This window comes from Cebidichthys violaceus, unplaced genomic scaffold (genome assembly GCF_023349555.1).
Source record: "Cebidichthys violaceus isolate CVI_PGR_0920_01 unplaced genomic scaffold, fCebVio1.0.p SCAF_35, whole genome shotgun sequence".
Taxonomy (NCBI): domain Eukaryota; kingdom Metazoa; phylum Chordata; class Actinopteri; order Perciformes; family Stichaeidae; genus Cebidichthys; species Cebidichthys violaceus.
In genome coordinates, this window is record NW_027176539.1 from 725,759 (window position 1) to 742,823 (window position 17,065).

At 45.8% G+C, this 17,065-nt stretch overlaps 1 protein-coding gene across 1 annotated transcript in view; it reads right to left on the reverse strand.

Annotated features, from left to right (window-relative positions):
• Positions 1-17,065, reverse strand: part of palld (palladin, cytoskeletal associated protein) — a 54,716-nt gene that overhangs the window by 3,015 nt on the left and 34,636 nt on the right. The window contains 6 exon segments of the mRNA XM_068725273.1: positions 440-663; positions 1,995-2,033; positions 3,905-4,006; positions 4,289-4,433; positions 4,648-4,788; positions 4,790-5,353. Of these exon segments, the coding sequence (XP_068581374.1) occupies positions 440-663; positions 1,995-2,033; positions 3,905-4,006; positions 4,289-4,433; positions 4,648-4,788; positions 4,790-5,353 (1,215 nt within the window).

Consider the following 17,065-nt stretch of genomic DNA (forward strand, 5'->3'; position numbering starts at 1 on the left):
TCTACACACCCTCCGTCAACAACATCACACACGTGTGCACGATATCTACACACCCTCCGTCAACAACATCACATGTCAGCAACTCCCAGAGCCGAGCCCTCGTAGCTGCCTCCGCAATACTCAGATAACCCTCAACCGCAGCATCATCGGGCGCTTTTCAGAGACGAGGAGGCGTAGCGTGTTTGTGATTAAAAATATTCTTTTTAAGGAGGCTTAAGAAGGAGACACTCTGGTCAATTTAGAGATTTTGTTCTATTTTTCTTCCATAACTCGTCTTCTATCAGACTAGAGGAAAGAAAACATTTATTTTACTACTTTGTCTGTTTGCGTCTGTAGATTTCTCCTAAAGTTACCATGACATAATGCCTCATTTGCATATTTAAACGTAAACATAACGGCGTTGGCGTTTTAAATGGTTCGGGGCGTTCGACCTCCCACCTTCGGTTTGGGGTCTCCGTGGACTCTGCAGGAGAAGGTGACCGGCATGCCCTCGAACACCTTGTAGTGTTTGAGCTTCTGGTCGAAGGACGGCGCCGCGCCGCCGCGCCCGCCGGACTCTTCGTCGTGCTGCACGTCGTCGTCCGATTCCTCCACCGGGGAACGCTCCAGACGGAATTCAATCTCGCTGATCAGACGCTGCTCGAAGCTGGACACTTTGTACTCCTGCAAAAAAAGCAGAATGATATTTATAGAGACAGAAACACGAGCAGAGTTTCAACCTTTTAAAGGAAACTGGGTGTCCGTTTTAGTGACATCTAGTGGTGAGGTTGCAAATTGCAACCAAATAAATACCCCTCAGCTAAGCCCCTCCCCTTTCTAAGCGTGTAGAGAACTACGGTGGCCTTCAGGTAGAGAGAGTTTCCTTTAGGGTTTAACTAAAACTAGGAGCTACTCTCATCAATACTCGGTTCTTCTACATGACTAATAACTGCTTTTACAAATATAACATTTAACAAAATATATCAAAATATTGTTTCTAGAGCAGAAACATGGCGGACTCCATGGAAGACGACCCGCTCCCTACGTAGATATATATATATATATATATATATATATATATATATAAAACACTACGATTCTTAGTTTCAGGTGATTGTACACCGATTAAAACATAGTTATGAATATCATATTCAATATCTGCCTTAAATGTTACACACTGTTCCTTTAAGAGCATGCAGAAAGCTACTTGTTATTAACCTGCCTTCATTGTCACCCAAACTGCTCACTTTCTCTCCTAAATTCTCCCTTCGCCCAGATGAGCCACTCCCCCCCCCCCCCACCCCCCCCCCCCCCACCCCGCCAACCCTCCATCAATCTCTCATCGCCGCTGACGGGAACATCTGCAGAGCGGCGCTGGTCCGATGACACACCACACAGATTAATGACAGGCCCGGCGAAAGCAGCTGCAGAACCCGCCATTTATCCTCAACGACAGCGAATCGCACGAGCGGCCCATCCCGATCTACCGAGGATTCATCCCGCAGCGTGCAGCTGCTGCGGCAAGTTCCTCGTCCGACAATTACCCTTCCTTTCTTAAAAAAAGAGATTCACCCTTTAATTGCTGCTTGATTCTCCAAATGCTGGAATGACAGCATGCGTTGGGTGATTGGGAAGCGCAGGCGGAACAAAGTGCATGAAAAAACCACCCAAAAAAATAACGTGCTGACGGATGCTGCAATCAAGCGTGAACATGCTGCAGCATCTGAATCAATTCAAACTCCCCCACACTGTCCCAACTGTAACACAAACCACACAATCAGCTCCATTCTGTGTGCAGACACACCTGTTTGTGAATGGACGGCACAGAAAAACAAAATGCCCTTTTGTGTGCAGTTTGTTCCCTTATCAGCTGGTTTATATGTGCACGTTTACACACACACACACACACACACACACACACACACACACACACACACACACACACGCACACACACACACACAGTGAATGTAATGAACCAGAGGGTGACGGAGAGAAAACAGGAGGTTTCAAACACCTTTTGAGGGATAGATTCTCTATCTGATGACTTGTCTTCCTGTTGAGAGAAACAAATGTTCGTTGTGCCGTCACTGAGCATCACACACTTGTTCTCTGTGTGTCGTGTGTGTGTGTGTGTGTGTGTGTGTGTGTGTGTGTGTGTGTGTGTGTGTGTGTGTGTGTGTGTGTTGGTGGTCTCTAGTTTAGTAATGTAATAATTCAGTGTGTGGATGAAGAAGTAACAGTGTGGAGGTGCCAGAGTCCACTCTGACACTTTATTTTGGTGGCTCAGTTAGACAACACAAGCCTTCAGACAGCATGTTAGCAGCCACACTGGTTTCTACCGGTTTGCATAAACAGAGCTTTTTATGGAGGGCTCTGGAGGACTTTACTGTGTTTATACCCCGCTTTCATAAATCGCTCTTCAGCAGTGTTTACAGGGACCGGGGGGGGGTGGGGGGGGGGTTATAAAGGAGAGCCAGTAGTCATGAGATAGGAATGACACCAGCAAACTGTCGGTGGAGGAAACAGAGGTGCTCGTATCGTACACATGCAACTGAGATATTTGTGTTTAAAAAAAAAAAAGTGCTGGTGTAGACATGTTGCCAAACGTTTCCATACTCAGCCGTCTCCTAAAAATACAACATAAATCCTCATACAACGATTCATATGATGTGTTACGAAAAAGTTACTCCTCATTTCATAAGAAAGTCCAGCAACACGTGGCAATTTCATGAAATACTTAGTTATGTTTAGAAAAAGATCGTTAAATACTTAGTTTTAGAAAAAAGATTGTGAAATATTTAGTTAGGTTTAGGAAAAGATCGTTAAATACTTAGTTATGTTTAGAAAAAAGATCGTGAAATACTTAGCTAGCTTTAGAAAAAAGATCATGAAATACTTAGTTAGGTTTAGAAAAAAGATCATGAAATACTTAGTTAGGTTTAGAAAAAGGTCGTGAAATACTTAGTTAGGTTTAGAAAAAGATCGTGAACTACTTAGTTAGGTTTAGAAAAAGATCGTTAAATACTTAGTTATGTTTAGAAAAAAGATCGTTAAATACTTAGTTAGGTTTACAAAAGATTGTTAAATACTTAATTATGTTTAGAAAAAAAGATTGTGAAATACTTAGTTAGGTTTAGAAAAAGATCGTTAAATACTTAGTTATGTTTAGAAAAAAGATCGTGAAATACTTAGCTAGCTTTAGAAAAAAGATCATGAAATACTTAGTTAGGTTTAGAAAAAGATCGTGAACTACTTAGTTAGGTTTAGAAAAAGATCGTTAAATACTTAGTTATGTTTAGAAAAAAGATCGTTAAATACTTAGTTAGGTTTACAAAAAGATTGTTAAATACTTAATTATGTTTAGAAAAAAGATCGTGAAATACTTAGTTAGGTTTAGAAAAAGATTGTTAAATACTTAGTTTTAGGAAAAGATCGCTGGTTTGCGTTAAAATAACTACGTAAATAGCAATAATTAAATTCGGAAGTGGATATCGTGGATATTGTTTGCTTTTGACGCATCATAAATACGTTTGGACTTAGTCTGCGGAGGTCAGTGTCGGAGGTTGTGGTGGTGTTTTGGTTAAACAAACACAGGACTTTCACCCAGGAGCCTGCTGTTCGAGTCCTGTGTGATCCAGGTAGTTTTAAGTCATAACCATGGTGTCTTTACGAAAGCTAACCCAGCAGTTTTGTAGCGTTTTGTTTTATTTAAATTTACACCGCTAACCACGTGTTGTAAACCGTTTAAAATGCAACCATCATCCAGAAAAAAAATACATTTTCCTCGAAACATAATTAGTTGTAACTGAAGGTCATTTTGAAGGCGACGGGGGTTGCCGTGCCTGTGTGATGTCACGTGAGAGTGTGTGTGATTATTATTTTTCCCTCCAGGTGTGTCTGGATCCTAGTAAACAGCCGCCGTACCTGTGTGACCGGCTCCTCCTCCGTGTCCTGACTGTTTAAGACTGTGGCGGCGTTGTCGGCACCCAGCAGTCTGCGAGCCATCTTCTCCTCATAGGTTAACTTCTGCAAGCAGGGATTAATGGAGTCAGCGGGGGGGAGGGGGTTAGTGTGTGAGTCGCAGAACACACACACACACACACACACACACACACACACACACACACACTTACACACACCATCGGCTGTATCTTGTGTTAATTGGACATGTATGCAGAACATTTATTTAAGGCTGCGTGGCACAAAAAGTCTTAAATGGTTTCTTCTTCATGAATAGTTGTATGACTTGTTAATCTGAGTTACTGAACACACTCATTCTTCTGCACACACACACACACACACACACACCTGTTGACCATTACTTATGCGCTCCTCCTTAAAGCGCAGTTTTCTCTCCAGGTCCTGGATGACGGCGTCCTTGGACCCCTGGATGTCGGAGTCGGAGGCCAAGCGCGGCGTCCTGGTGACCGAGGACTTCCTCGGGAACGCTCTGCTGAAAGAGGGACAAAAAAACAACAGAAAAACATTCGTCAACGTCAAACGGAGCGGAGAGACTCCTCTTTCCTCTCCGGACCTCTCGTATCCAAACCCTTATCTGGCTGCAAGCATTCCACAACAAGTCTTCTTATCTCTCATAGCGGCAGCAGGAATGTGATGGGGGGGGGGCATCAGAAGAGTATTATCGTTTATGTTTATGTGATACTTACATCGTCCCGTTGCCTTTAGGGAGACCCAGGGCGTTGACCATGGGACTGCCGGGGGAGGAAGGCGTGGAGGGCAGCACCGAGGACAGGAAGCTGGAGGCTGGAGACGGAGGGACGGAGGAGAACGGCGAGGACATGTCCGAGAGGGCCGGAGACATGGGGACGGGCGGAGGGGGGAGGAGGAGGCGGAGGCGGAGGAGGAGGGAAGTCTTGGGCGGGGCCCGTTGGGGAGGACAGGTTGCTGGAGCCGAAGAAGGGCGGAGGAGGAGGCGGGAAGGAAGGGGAGCTCGGAGACTCCACGCTGCCGGCCTTGGTGAAGGGCGGCACGGTGACCCTGGTGAAGGGCTTGTGGGAGGTCGGGGGCGACATCGGGGACGACAGGCCGGACCCCGAGGAGCCGGAGGTCTGGGTGACGTAGCCCGCCCTGCCGGGGCTCTGGGCGGCGATGAACTGCTTGGGCCGGGCGTAGTTGAAGGTGCTGGCCTGCATGGTGGCGCTGCTCTCCAACTCCTGGAAGGAGGGAGGAGGTGGGAGAGGCGGAGACGGCGGAGCTGGAGGAGGAGGAGGAGGCACTTCCTGAGCCGGTTGCTGAGGCGGAGGCGGGACTTCCTGGTTCTGCTGTTCCTGCTGTTCCTGCCGATGCCAGACGGCCGCTTCCTGTTGCTCCAGTAGAACCTGGTCCTGCAGCAGCTTCAGCTGGGTCGCGTTCCTGCCGAGCAGAATCATGGGCCGTCAGTGACAGATATCACAAAGCAAGGTGTGTTTCTCTTCTGGACTTTATGGGGGAACTGGGAGTAACATTGTAAAAATGTTACAAAGTCACGCAGCTGTTGTCGGTTTACGCGTGAAACTATTAACCGGTCGCTGTCCAACTGTAGTCAGAGCACAACTGGCAGACGAGTGAGACGCCAGATGTGAGCACAATGTAGAAGACCAGTCAAAGTGGAGTGAGGAAGAAAGACACAGTGAAGTTGTTAATAGAGAGCTGCAGGGATGTCGTGTGTTTGTTTGAAAAACAGGAAGTTCCTGCTGCTTCCCTCCACAGAAAAGCCAATTAGGATTCTTCCATTGGATTTTGGATTATTGCAGAAAGCAACCAAAGGTTTATGATACTTCTTTAATCTCAAATCTCCTCCACTAAGCTAAAGGAGGACTAGTGTTCTAGTGAGGACGTCCAGTCGTCTCATTTACACTCTTTTTAATAAGATCCACCAAAGGGGCGTTCACTGACCCTGCTTTATAATCAGAGAAATAAACGACACAATCTCTTCAGCTTGTGTTAAACACAGACCTGATGTCGGACATCTAATCAGGAACACGTCGACTGGAAGTCCAAAAACATGGACCCATTCCTTCAGCTTCTTTGTTGTGTTCAGTGTATCGTGATGGTGCTTGCAGTAGCCCCCGGGGCTCATGGTACTTTAACGCAACCTTGGACTTGAACTCCTCACTTCACCAGAGGGGTATTTACTATTTTATATCCTACAATATCATGTCTGGGTTTCTGGACTCGTTCCTGCAGCACATAAAAGGATTGTGAGGCATGACATCAGCACGTGGTTTCTCAAGTTTAACTGTTTTTTTTTCCCCCTCCGGTCAGAAGGTGATGGCTTGTTTTGTGTGTGTGTGTGTGTGTGTGTGTGTGTGTGTGTGTGTGTGTGTGTGTGTGTGTGTGTGTGTGTGTGTGTGTTTAAGTGAGAGTTCTTGGAAGGAAACCGCTGCACCAGCAGCACGAACTGATAGGTTATCAGCCTCTAGCCTCTCACGAAGACTTAGAAAGTGAAAGCGCCGGCCTGTTGACAATACATCAAGTTTAGTTTAGGACTCGAGGGACGAAGAGGAGCAGAGAGAACAACAGTAAAGGACTGGAGACGTGAGGAGTGGCTGCTCCTGTTTAAGTGAAGGGGGTTCATTTTGCCAGAGATGAGTCCTGATGATGAAATATTGGGGTTTTTTCACACACAGGCGTGGTTGTCCAGTCCAGCTTGGTTGATTCATTGTCACGTCGTCGTGGGAGGGAGGGAGTTTTCATTTTCCACCACGAGGGTTTTCCTCAAAGACGACTAACTTTCGTAAAAATCACAAGACGGAAGTGAACTCTCTGAGGTCTCCTGGATCTTCAGAGAGGATTCTACTGAGCGTCCCAGAAGGTTGCGTGTTTTGTCGGCAGTCCACCGGGACCCGAGTTCACGTGCCCCCCCCCCCGCCCCAAATCTGTTCCAGATGTTGAATAATTAGTGCGAGTCTTTGGACTAGTTTTCATCTCTTCCCTCCCCTTTAGCCTCCCTCTCCCCGTCGACATTTAAAAACAACACCGGTGGGTGAACTTTGTTTTGCTCGTGTGTTTTCCTGCAGACGTTAACTTAACCTTAAGAGCACACAATCGATCCCCTCCCCCCCTCCCCCCTCCTTTCGTTTTTTTCTTTACATTCTCCAAAGCTCTCCCGTTCAGGCCTCCACCAAAAGAGTGCTTTTACAGGAATAGTTTGGCAGCTCGCGAGGAGCTCCGCAGCGCTCTGCAGCCGTTTCAATTCCTTTTTTGGGCTGTGTGTGTTTTTTTCTTTCTCTCGGAGCGCCCTGCCCGTCTGCTCCAGCAGAGAGGAAACACACTTCATTTCCTCGCCGCCTCATCCCTCACAGCCCCCGACACGCCGCTTTTACTGCCTCAGCACGAAACTCCACTTTTCTTTTCTTTTTTTTTTCTGGACCTATGTGTGTGTGTGTTTTTTTTTTGACGTTTAGTAAAATGCTGTGAATGTATAAGCGGCAGGCGGAGTGGATCCATCAACCCTTTGCCTTAAAAGGTGCTCTTTACTCTCGACATAGAGAAACAAGCGCCTTCATCCGTCACAAAGACAAACTGCTTTGTCTTATTCTAACGTAACACGATCTCGCTCCCTCGTACTTTGGGCAAGAAATCCCTGATTCAGGAAACAAAGCTTGTGTTGATACACAATGAAGTAATCCATCTGCATTAAAGTCATGAAACTGCATCTCAACACAACTCAAAAGATTAGGATTCACATTTTGATCACGCTATTATTACTGTCTTTGGAATACGTGTTCGTTAAAAAGGCAACGAGGCCCTGAAAAGTCCATACAGGATGCTTAATAACATGTTAATAAGACTATATGTGTTATATGTGACTATGAGTGTTAATAATAGCATCTGTTTACTGTTACATTTAATCTTGTTAACAGTTTATAAATGCTTAATGAGTTTCTTATAATTGTTTATAATGGCATTACGAACATTAATTGAGTTTAACTAACTTACCCATTATGTCGTTGTTAAACCTTTACTAAGCTTTTTTTGTTGCTTAATTAAGGTTAATTAATCCTTTATTATGAGTTTAATAACAGTTAACTATTCTTTTTTTTTGCAAGTACCGGGTCTAAAACAAGAACAATGCCTTGTTATGGTTAATTAATGCTTTATTAAGCACTTATTAACATTTAGCCTTGTTATGGTTAATTAATGCTTTATTAAGCACTTATTAACATTTAGCCTTGTTATGGTTAATTAATGCTTTATTAAGCATTTATTAACATTTAGCCTTGTTAGTGTTAATTAATGCTTTATTAAGCACTTATTAACAGTGAACTATGCTTTTTTGCCTCTTGTTCAGACATTTGTCACGCTTCATATTTGACAGCGCATGAAAAAGGTCAGGCTTGTATAATTTGCAGCTGCATGAATAGTTTAACGGCCCACTCGGTTTACAGGATTTACATCCAGCGAAGGTCAACCAGGCTCTGTGCCCCCCCCCACCCACACCCACACCCCCACCCACACCACACCCACACCCACACCCACACCCACACCCCCGCCCAGCTCTGATCGTCCAAACCGCTCTGACCACACGACAAGGCCGATGGAAGCACACTTAAGTGCTGCCTTCTTCCTGCTCGAACCTGACCCTCTGACCGCTGCCATGACGATCAGAAGGCTTCTAACAAATGGCTCGGAGAGGCAGAGCCGACCTCCATCCCTCCCCTCTTGTTCTTTGTCTCTGCGGCGGAGGATTAGAAGGGAAGTTTTCCTCTGTCGCCATATCAACGGCGCTGTGTTTTGCTGCTCCGGTCCGAGCCAACTGGCCCGCAGAGCGCCGGGCCTCGCTGTGAGAAACCGGTCCGTTTGTCACTCTGTAACTCAGCACTACTCTGATGTCTCTCTCTCTCTCTCCTTTTCAGTTCTTTTTGGTGGTTAAAAATAGGCAGAGCAGTTATATCTTTTTCCCTCTTTTCATCCTGAAAAATACTTTCCTTGGACTGGATCCTGTCTGTAAACTCTTTAATGGTGGAGAGGGGGGGGGGGAAAGGGAAAGAGGAATCTGGTCTGGAGTAACTTTTGTCTCTCCAGTTTCTACATGGAAAAGCTCAGGACACAGATCCAGGAACAGCTTCAGCAGTAATTGAAAGAGCGTTTTACAGCTCCGGTTGATGCACCAAGTCAGACGGTGCCAGACACAGCGGGTCTCCACCGGCAGCATCTTGCTCCAATAAACTAAGACCTCAACATCTGAAATGGCCGTGTTTTACCCGGTGCCGCTTGTTTGTGCTTCCTGAACAATAAGGACCCGCGGTGCGTGAGAAACCCGTCCGCTGCTCCGCCGCCGAGCGGTTCTTATATCTGAGCTCCACAGCTGTGGCTGGAGAGACGGAGCCGCTTTATTAGAACTCGGGCCAGCTGATGACAGGAAGAAGACGAGGGGGGGGGTAAACAGGAAGTAGTTGAGTGTACATAGCCAGTAATGAGGGGTTTCCTTCTGTGAAACAACAACACAAGGGGGAACTGAGGACGCGCCTGTTCTCTTTATAAACAGAAAAAGGTGAGATTACACGCGAGTGGAAACGTGACTTCAGTGGGTGTTCGAGGCTATACTTCCAGGCCCCTCTGTGTGTGTTTGCATTACACCTCTCTCTGTGTGTGTGTGTGTGTGTGTGTGTGTGTGTGTGTGTGTGTGTGTGTGTGTGTGTGTGTGTGTGTGTGTGTGTGTGTGTGTGTGCGCGCGTGCTTTCGTTTCTGCAAACACACGCCGTGGCTTAGCAACAGGATAACCTTGTCATTCTGTCAATGATTTATATCCAAATAGTGAAATTGAGCTCCAGGTTATCACACCTACAACACAAACACAAGCCATGAGATCACCGACGAGGTGACAGTGTAGAAATGCAGAAAGATTAAATCACCCAAGCTGCAACACCTTGCTTTGTATATGTCTGCGCACACACACACACACACACACACACACACACACACACACACACCTGGTTCACGGCTTCCTCGCTTCAGTGCGTCAGCTTGTCTGATGCCCCCGAGCAGGAACCCGACCGACCGACGTGACGGAGCTGATGTCTGAGTGACACACCGACGGTGAGTAAGACCGGCTGAGAAGAGCCAGACGAGCTGATCTCTTTGGTACAAAACATGGACCGATCACAAACGTTCAGTGTGTCACCTTGTGACTGGACATGTGTGTGTGTGTGTGTGTGTGTGTGTGTGTGTGTGTGTGTGTGTGTGTGTGTCATGTTTGGGAGAGTTGCTTTAACATTTAAGAGACTTTTGTTGCGTCTGATTTGAAGTGAGGTAAAAAAAAAAAACATGCATTAGTGTCTCTCTCTCACACACACACACACACACACACACACACACACACACACATCTCTCTCATGACTCCCACGAGAGCAGAAGGACTCCCAACTTTCCGAGAACATTTCAAAACAATCTTATTCCACTCGTCTCGCGTTTTTATTCTCCGCCTGCAGCTTCCACCCGTCAGCTGACATGTTCTCCTCCTCGACTCATTTTCAACCCCTCTCTTCCCCGGGTACCCCATCTCCCCCCCCTTCTCCTCGTTCTCTCTGGCTCTAATTGCACACACACCACATAAAACAGAACCAGACTGTTTTCCTTCACCCCCCTCCCCTCCCCCCCCCCCCCTCCTCTCCTGTCTTTAAATCGTAGAGCGTTTTTCTTATTCCAGCCACACCAACGTCTCACGGCCGCTCCGCTCACCCACTTTCTCCCTGCCCTACTTTCTTCCTTTCTTTCCTCTACTATTATCTCTCCCTCTCTCTCTCTCTCTCTCTCCTCTCTCTCTCTCCCTCTGTCTCTCTCTCTCTGGGCTCGTATTTCACATCTAAGTGTAGGTGAAGAGGTGCTCTCGAACAATCGAACAATCGGTCGCGCTTTTCTCTGTACACCTCCATCCATTCCTCCCTCTTCTCCCCCTCCTCACTCACTCCTTCACCTCTCGCTCTTTCTGTCCAAGTGATACGGTGTGTGTGTGTGTGTGTGTGTGTGTGTGTGTGTGTGTGTGTGTGTTTTTTCTCTCTACAGCAGGAATGCTGAAGACATTCTTCCCTGGATTGGAGTGGGGAAAGACATTGCCATCAAATGGGATTAGCAGCAGGAGTGGAGGAGGAGGAGGAGGAGGAGGAGGAAGAGAGCCAGAAAGTGGAGGAGAAGAAGTGAAAGAGTTGGATGAGTGAGACACAAGCTTTTCTCAGACTCTATTGTGTTAACTAATCCATCTGACTCCACCGTGGAGCTCTGCAAACAACGTGAACCTCTCCACATAAACACAGACGCAAAGCTGTAAAAACGATTTCATCTTTGTTAGACTGATTCACACTCTCCTCTTCCTCTCTCTTCCTCTCTCTCTCTCCCTCTCTCTCTCTCTCTCTCTCTCTCTAACAGCCTGAACTCACTGAACCTTTCCTGAGCCTCCAGCTAAATGAATGGGTATCACACACACACACACACACACACACACACACACACACACACACACACACACACACACACACACACACACACACACCCACTCTGAAAACATATGATTTAAACATTAACGTGCTGAGCTGGTAAACCGGGAGAGGGGGGGGAGAAAAGAAAAGAAGTCGTTCTTCCACCTCTCTGTTGTCCTCTGTGCTCCGTAACTCAAATGTAATGACTCGGGTGATTCTTCAATTTAAAGAAAAGTTTCTAAAAAAAAAAAAAAGAACTTGAAGTTTAGAAGTGAAAGCCTCTTTTAATCCCTTTCCCTCTTCATTCTGTCTCGTCTATTCACTGATGTCAGTCGACACAAAGAGAAGAGTCTTTTACCTTCAGTGTTGTGGTTGTCAGCAGCAGCAGCAGCAGCAGCAGCTCTGGTATTTCCCCGCAGAGTGAAACTACGTCGCAGTGCTGCTCTGCCAGGTGTGAGGAGCCTATATAGAGGCTGAGCAGCCAGACAGAGACTCTCTCTCTCTCTCTCTCTCTCTCTCTCTCTCTCTCTCTCTCCCTCTCTCTCTGCATGAGTCAGTCTGTCTGCGAGCTCCTCCCCTTCACAATAAAAGCTGCCCCGGCCTGCCTGAGACCAGTCCCTGATTTCAGAATAAAAAGCGCTTCTAAACCCGAAGAACTTCCCTTTTTTTTTTTGGGAGTCAGGAATCCAAAAATAACGACAGCTTTCACCGAGTCACAGATAAAGGAAAAAGCAGACCGCCTATAACAAATAGCTTCTCACTTTGTGTCCTTTGTGGACACATTTATATTGTTTTTCCTGACCGGCTGCACAGTAGAGAGACGGGATGATGGAGGAGAGAGTTTAAGAAATGAATCGTCTCAGTTTCAGGTGACACAAAATGAGACGTGTCCATTGTGAGGGGACATTTGAAACGACGCCCTTTCTGGAAATGAAATCCACATTCTGCAGAAACATCATCCACGGAGACTGTTATCTACACGCTGAGCAATATAATGGTTTTATGTTATCGCGTTGGACCTTTGGAACAACGTGAGCGATGGGGGGGGGGGGGGGGGGGTCCAAAGTCTGTGTGCAAACAGTCCCGTCACAACCGCACTGATCTGGTTCCATTCGCTGACATGTTCACAAGCGCTCTGCTTCTCAATTAGAGAATCTTCTTCATTTTTTTGTGGGATGAAGCAAAAAAAAAACCAAAACATTTTCTCGAGAATAAGTCATTTCTATTTTTGGTGGAGGACGCCTCTATTTTTAGAGTCGCTGTGTGTTTTCCAGACTCGCTGATGAGTCACAGCGTGTTGATGGGGAGGTGGGAGGTCCGGGATCTGGTCCGGGACCTGGTCCAGAAGAGGGGTGGGGGGGGGGGGGGGGGGGGGGCGCTGTAGATAAGGGACATTCACAATAAGGTGATCGTGGTGAATTTCTGTTATCGGGACGATAGTGAATATTCTCACACGCGTGACTTTATCACTATATTTAACTATATTTGTTGTATTACCAGTCAAAATACCTCGACATGAGACACAATCACCTGAGAAACAACACTTGAGTGAGATGGAGGGACTTTGTTTGTTGACCATGAATATCTGGTGAAGTGTAAAAATACTACTTTTGAGGCTGATTATGACGATACAGCTCGAGTTCTACCATTTCAAGATCTCTTTTTGTCTTGAAAGGCCTAAATATTACAACTTATTAGAATCAATCTCACCAATTTAATTCTCACTCGTTCCATTGGCAGATTTGTTTACTTATTACGAAAATAAACATCAAGAATCGCATTCATTCTGGCCCGGATAACTGTGACGTGAGTTTTCCACATCGTCCCGCGTCTGTTGTTGTTATAAGTGTGCTTGTTATTATTGGGGAGAGGAGGGTCCCGAGGGCCCCCCCTCTGCCCCCCCCCCCCCTCCCCCCTCCGCTGCGAGTCATTCCCCGATGCGCTGACTCATCGATTCATCACAGTGGATCTGCTCAGAGAGTCGCCTCTCGGTGACAGCAGTGTCAGGAGATTAGAGTGCGTGTGCGTTGTTACACCCACTAATTTGTGGAAGTGGTGTGTTGGTCTGACTGTGTCTAAAGAGAGATCAAGTCTTTACCGCACACACACACACACACACACACACACACCGTCTGCCGGGGTCAGGATTTAATCAGAGGTTGATTGACCTCATCCGGAAACAATGTGATCCTCTGAGCGTGTGTGTGTGCGTGTGTGTGTGGTAGTGTCTCAGTGTTTAACATACCAGCGTGTTCTTTCCTGGGAAACACACAGTGTGCTTTCTATGAGGGGATCATTGAGGCCTGTTAGTTTCCATGCTGTCAACTCACAAGCGCACACACACACACACACACACACACACACACACACACACACACAGGTCTCTTTTCATCGCTCACTTTCCCCTCTGTCTCCCCCCCCCCCCCCTCTCTCTCTCTCTCTGTGTTATGGAGGTCAGCTCCGACAACTCTCTTCCTTATTTGGAAAGTTTCTCCATTCCTCGCAGGTCACTGTAGCCCGACGGACCAATCCAGTGGTTAGCCGGTCCGGCGTCTCAGCCAATCCTGTGTCTCCCATGTCCTTTTAAGGACTGCCCATCTCTCACTCTGGAGGTTGATGTGAAATGATCTGCTTTCCCTGCTCCCCTTGTGTCTCTCGGCTGACTTCACTTTTGCTATTTTTTGTTTTATTCTGTTGCACAATCTCATTTCCTCCCTGATGATGACAACCAACTCTCTTTTTTTTTCTCTTCTTTTTCCATTTGCTGGTAATCAGAAACCTCTGCATCCAGGCAGAGGTATCCATTAGGGACCTCGATCCACAGTCGGTGTTTAACTTCCATCTTTAATCACACGTTTGATGACGACGAAGCGCACGCAACGTTCCCAGTGTGCACCCGGCACCATATGTGGTTCTTTAACGGGCATGTTTCCTGCTCGCCGTAAAAACCACAAGCGACACCTCGACAAGAAAGTGATTGTTAATACTTCATTAGAGAGTTCACGACTTGCACCTCGTAAACACAAACACACCGCTGAGAGGAAGCTCTGAGTCACGCCGCAGATATGCGACCGACGCCGGCTCTTTGCTCAGCGACGCAAAACACAGAGAGAGAATATAGATCCTGCTTTAAAATGAACACCAGGAAGACAGATCCTGTGGTCTGATAGGGACAGACTGCAAGAACAAGTCACCTGCTGCGTCTTCACACTGTAAACACAAGATGTGTGTGTGTGTGTGTGTGTGTGTGTGTGTGTGTGTGTGTGTGTGTGTGTGGGGCTGTTGGCAAAAGGCTGTTTGTTGTCTTCAGTTTGTATGTTGTAGCCCTTGACAACAGCCTCACCGGAGGTTAAAGAGGTTTTTTGGAGCTCTGCTGCAGAAATCATTTAATCCCATGTCAGCGGACAGGGATCGAAAGGTACAATAAAGTCAAGAAAAACATGCAACGCCGGCCAGGTTAAAGTGGATCGGACCATTCCTCATCGCTATCTCTGCAGCATGTAAGTATGCAGAACCTCCAAACATTAATATCAGTGCAGTGAGAGGTTCTTCTAAGCTCCTAAGTGTATTATATGATCAAAACATTTCATCATTTTACAGACTCAAAAAAACATGAATTTCATCTGATAATACATAACAGTGAAGCACAGTTAATTAGATTATTGCATATTATATACCATGATTTATATCTATGTGAGGTAATTATTCATATTAATGACTACAGCATTAACTTTAGCGCTAGAAAGGTTTGACGATAACCATTTGATCTATAACATCAAACAGATGGTTGTTGAGTCTGAATCTTTCCACTTCAAGGGATTGAAACAAGTTGGTTCCTAAAAAAGTTTGATTAAAATAATTCAGTAAGGCAGTTAAACTGAAAGTAATATACTTTAATAGAGACAGAAAAGGGTGAACTGAGATATCAAGATAATTTAGGTATAAACAAGATAGGATATAAATAGTGAATAAGTATTTAAAATAAGCATTTCTTAATATTGAAGGAGACACAGAATAAAAAAACAAACAGATTGTGCCTTTAGTTTCAGCTCTTTTGTTTGATTGGTTAGTGTAGCTGTCAGTCAGTGACACCTGTGCTAATTGGTCGTAGGTCAGGAAGAAGGCGGGAGAAAGACGAGAGCGCTCCCGGTTGAGTAAATGGAGGAAAAATAGAGACACCAACACGCACTTCCCTCTATTTATTTAATCTTGGTTTATTAGCTTGAACGTTAGTGTTTGTTTACAGAAACCCGGATTCTGTGAGTATCTGAAATAGCAGTTAGCCGCTAAGCTAGCGGGAGTAACGATGCTAACGGCTCAGCTAACATTAGAGGCCGCTAGCTAGCTACGTGAGTCCATTGTATTGTGTATTGGTAGCATCGGCTAACACCAGTTTCTTTAAGTTAGCTTGTTTGACTGCTGGATACGTGAACCAGTCCGGTCTAAGCTGAGACCCGGTGCCGGATTCAAGGTCAGACGGACCTCGGAAGGGTGACCGGGAAAAGCTGCGAGGGTCCTCAGAAGGAGACACCCGTCTGCCTGTTCAGAGGCTACGAGGTCGGCCATTTCTGAACCGGAAGTGACTGTTGCTGAGCGTTCTGACGAGGATTTCAGCTTCCGGTTTCATCCGTTTCTTCAAGACTGACTCCGAACTGTGAGTTTGACTTTGTATTATTAAGAAAATATGAGCCAGTTGTTACTATATGGTATTTTAAAGGTTTCTTGTTAGTGTTCTTTCAACTGAAATGTAAATATTTGTACATTTCAGTCATTAAACTGTTTTATTGCAGGCCTCTTTGGGGTTAGTTATTTATAATAGAGCATAGTCGGCTGAAATAGATCTACTGCTTAGTTTGACAGTGTCTTTGTTTAGTCGTAATGTTTTTTTAAGTTTCACCCGTCACTGGTAAACCTTCATGGCAGCTACCGTTGGAAAACTAAACCCAAACCACCCATCATTCCAGTCTAAAGTTAGTTAAAGCTTAGGCCGAATATAGAGTGTCTTAAGTCTCCATCCTTTTTATTCGTCTGGTTTTGTGCTACAAACCTACTTAGGTTACCCAGCCATTCATTAATTATTACAGCATCTCTTTAACAAATGAGCCGCAGAAAACGTGAATCATTCTGGACTCTCAGTGCGGTGAGAAAAAGCTCGGTTGAGATCCCGTTGAGTGCCGACGTGTGCCTGTTTTTCATCATCTGTAATCTTACGACACGGAGTGAAACATACTGATGGAGTTGCATAAGAATAAAAAAAAATAAAAATAAATCCACAGACATGTTGTGAGTAAGAGTTCAACACATTAAAAAAGAGCACTTTGTGGAATGGAGTCCGTGCAAGAGAACAATTTTGACTGTCAGCGTTGATTCCTGGTCTTACGAAAGAGAGATTAAGCTGAATGGTGCGAGGATAATTGTTGCCTCTGCTACTTGTGCTCGGTGTGTGTGTGTGTGTGTGTGCGACGCCCACCCAGACATTAACCCACCCTATAATATTACGCTTTGCCCCTATTATCACGCTCGATATCACTGCGGTCGCACCTACACACGTTGCACTGTCTCCTTCCTTTTGTGTTGCGTAGTCTTGTTTTTCACTCTCGGTGAGCTGCTTTCTAGCCCTAAAGTTTCACACGTAGACGTTTAATTACAACCTGGAGCTGCATAAGCG